Source organism: Parasteatoda tepidariorum, chromosome 8 (assembly GCF_043381705.1).
Source record: "Parasteatoda tepidariorum isolate YZ-2023 chromosome 8, CAS_Ptep_4.0, whole genome shotgun sequence".
NCBI lineage: Eukaryota > Metazoa > Arthropoda > Arachnida > Araneae > Theridiidae > Parasteatoda > Parasteatoda tepidariorum.
This window is the reverse complement of record NC_092211.1, coordinates 45937255-45940967: the sequence shown is the minus strand read 5'-3', so window position 1 is coordinate 45940967 and position 3713 is coordinate 45937255. Positions and strand designations below refer to the sequence as shown.

General features: G+C 30.1%; 1 protein-coding gene across 1 annotated transcript in view; it reads right to left on the bottom strand.

Annotated features, from left to right (window-relative positions):
- Positions 1–278: 278 nt before the first annotated feature.
- The window catches only part of LOC122270002 (uncharacterized), a 9300-nt gene continuing 5865 nt past the window's right edge, over positions 279–3713 (bottom strand). Inside the window, exon 2 of the mRNA XM_043045632.1 lies at positions 279–913. Coding sequence (XP_042901566.1) covers positions 279–913 — 635 coding nt within the window. The remainder of the gene's footprint in view (positions 914–3713) is intronic.

Sequence of the window (3713 nt, the reverse complement as noted above, 5' to 3'; positions counted from 1 at the left end):
CATTTAAAATTTAAAAATTGTCTTTCATAATTAAGGGACGAGACTCTGTGAGATCACGTACACATGCGTTCTACTTATAACTTCAGAACCATTTGAGCTAATGCTCTAATATTTGGACAGTGAGTGAAAGTGGTAGTTATTGTCCTCGTTCCTGAAAATTGTAGAAACATTTCAATTATATCGATCCAGCGAAACATTTATTTTTTATTTCCAATGGCAGGGAATACAAACAATAACACAGAGGAACAATAAAAATAGAAAATAATAAAAGGCCGAAGTCATCTTCCCGAAAGCTCTCTCCCACGCCAATATCTTGCGGTCTCCGAGTCAAGTCCGTGGAGCCTCTTACAACAATGGAGGTGCTCTCTATTCATTGGTGCTCCAGAACCACACAGTTGGCACTGAGGGTGGTCATAAATACCTATACGATACAGGTGTTTTCCTAGACAATCATGACCTGTTAAAAGTCTAAAGGTGGCTACTGCATCTCGTCGAGGCTTACCTGGTACTGCCTTAATATCCGTCTCCCTCCAGTTCTTATTCCTTATGCTTTCTCGTAGGTCAGCAAGGGCATTCATTTTCATTATGTTTTTTATGTGTAGTTTCATGGAATGGTATGACAATCCAGAGAAACTTGGCTGAAGGATTTGTGTTCCCTTGCGAGCAGGAAAGTCAGCTTGCTCGTTACCATAGATGTTACAATGGCTGGGAATCCACTGGATGACTACTCTTTTGTTTATTAGTGCCAAAAGTTTGATAAGTCTCCGACACTGAAGCACTTCATCCGACAAAGCGTCTCCCTGCGAGCCGATTGCCTGGATTGCAGCCTGGGAATCTGACAGTAATACAACTTTTCCAAATTTTGAATGGATGGCCAGCACCAGAGAAACATTAACAAATGGAATTTTATCATCTGATTAGAGCTAGCACCAAATATAGAAATAAAACTGCAAATGATTTTAAAGTTAGAGTCCGTGAAATGTTCTTGCTTATATCTCTCATTGAGCAACAAATGAGTTTATTGCACGTTTAATATGTTGCAAGAATGTTTGACATGTTTAGATATATTGTAAAAATGAGTGAGGGAAATGTTCGTGCATCCCAAATTTATAATTGCATACACAATGCAAAATAATGTTAGATTCGTATTATTTATCGAATATACTATTAATGAAATATTAATATTTACTGTGAAAGTATTGAAGGATTATAAAAAAATATTACAGTAAAAATTAGTATATAAAACTTAGCAGTAAACAGGATTTGACAGTAAAATGGATTTTATGAACATTGTACTCAGAGTGCCAGTACTTTTGTACGGTAATTTGATCCGTGATTTTTTATAGTGTAGGAAACTATGATAGTAAATTTCTTTTTCGCATCATTTGATGTTTGTAAATTAACTCAAACAAATCACGCATTTCTCTTTTAAAAGTGACATTCATAATCATGTGATGGAAGAACTTCTAGTTTCATTAATCAACGACGAGTTGCGCGACGTTAGACTGCCACGTCCGACATTGAAACTAAATCTCATTGCATATCCACACTCAAGAATTTCTAATAAACCTCGGAACGATGTCGGTTTTGTGATAAATGACTCATAGAAAGACAATTTGCAATGCTAATTACTGACCTGACATTTTATAATAGACAGTGTTAGAACGGAATCACGTTGTTTTAAGATACGTTAGAATTAAACGCTTCCGCCATGGTGGCTGACTTATTACTTAAGCTCTGTAATTAGCTTCTCGAACAGAGTTTGATGATTACTTGTTTCCAATATATCTTTAAAATAATTAAATTTCAGTGTATAAATTTTTATCTTTTATTTACGAAGTGTAATGAAGTAATGTGAATAATTGATTTTATTCGACAAAAGTTAACCATTTCTTAGAAATATCTCTTTGGTGAACATGTTATTAAGGAAAAGGCTAGAATATGTAAGGTGAGTTGAATTTAAATTGAAAAAATAATAATAAATTGTCAAAAAATTCATTTGGTACTTTGAACTATTTTTAAAAAATAGTAATTAGCCAATAAACGTATTAGAATAAATCATTCGGCAATCAGGCACAAACTAAAAGGCAGAATTAAAAAAATAATTGCATAATTCCATTTTTCAAATTTTCTTTTGCGTTTAATCAGTATCTTAGTTTCTCCGTTGTTTTAGAATGGAATAAAGAATTTTTATAACTCTAAAACTATTTTTGCTTGCATTCTGAAATTCGAACATCCACTAAAAGGTGCAATTTCAGCCTCTGATCCAAAAAATCAGTTCATCCGGGAGAAATGCTTGATTTTTTGCATTTCTTATTAAATATTCTGTTTAGGGCAGTATTACACTTGTTAATGTTAAAATATTTAGAGCCTGAGTGATCAATGTAGATAGCATGTGAATGCTATGCTATCGAATTAGTATTCCGAAAATTATCTGAAACCACGTGCTTGTTTTTTTTATAGTTGTGCCTTTTAAGCATAATTCAAAAAAGTAAATCCACAAACAAGATACAATAAAATGAAACATTTCAACCATGAGAGCTGACGCAATGTGATCAGATTCTTGAGGAAAAGAGATTGATAACTACCTGTATCCAATATATCTTTAAAAATATTTAAAATTTATTGTATAAATTTTAGTTCTTTTAATTTTTATGCTTTGAATTACAAATTGTAATGAACTTATATAAATAATTTGGTTCATTCGACAAAAGTAAACCCTTTTTTAAAAGCATCTGTTCGGTAAGCGTTTTTTTTTTCAAATTAAATACTAAAAAAAATTATATGCCTGGTAAATTGAATTAAAGTTAAAAACAGACATAAGTTGAAAAATGGAAATTTTATTTGGTACTCTATAGTTTATTAAACTAAGCAAAATGGGAAGTGTGTAACGACGGGACGGAACTAATATATATATGGGTTATTCTCACGAAAACTGTCATTTTTCAGTTCATAAAATCCCAAAAAAGTAAAGTGAATAAAAAGCTCTGAAACTTTTTATATTAATAGAAATATGTAATGGCATTATAAAGAAAGTATATATCCTATAAATTATACTTAATACTTAAATTAATTAATTTTTTAGTAATTAATTTGTAATTAATTAATTCATAATAATTCATAATTAATTAATTGATTTAATAAATAAATTTATTAATTTTTTAATTTATTTTTCAAATTAATTAATAAGTAAATTAATTATTTTCACTATTTAAAAGTGAGGGAATGACACTAATATTGAGGGAATGATATTTTATTTTAATACATGTTTTTATCTAGGAATTCAACCTAAAGTTTGAAAATGATAACATACTAAGTATATCTAAAATTTATTATAATTTAGTCTTATATATTCAATAGTTTTTACAGATTTGGGAAATAAAATTGGCTGGCACGATTGAACAAAATATAATTTGATAATATACTCATCTTGAATCCCTCACTTCAGCGTCATTTCCTCACTTTATACACTAGTGAGGGAATGACGAATTCAATAAAATTTAAAAATAACAGTTAGGCCAAATAAATTTCTGAAGTCAATCACATACAATTATATTCATACAAGAAAGCAACATATAATTATCCACTTTCTCGATGAAGTTGTATTTTATTTTACTCTAAAAAATGACATGAGGGAATGACAAATGTAAAAAATTTTACCTGGTTTGATTCATTCAAATTTATTCCACAGCAAAGCTTCTTTAAGTTGAAGA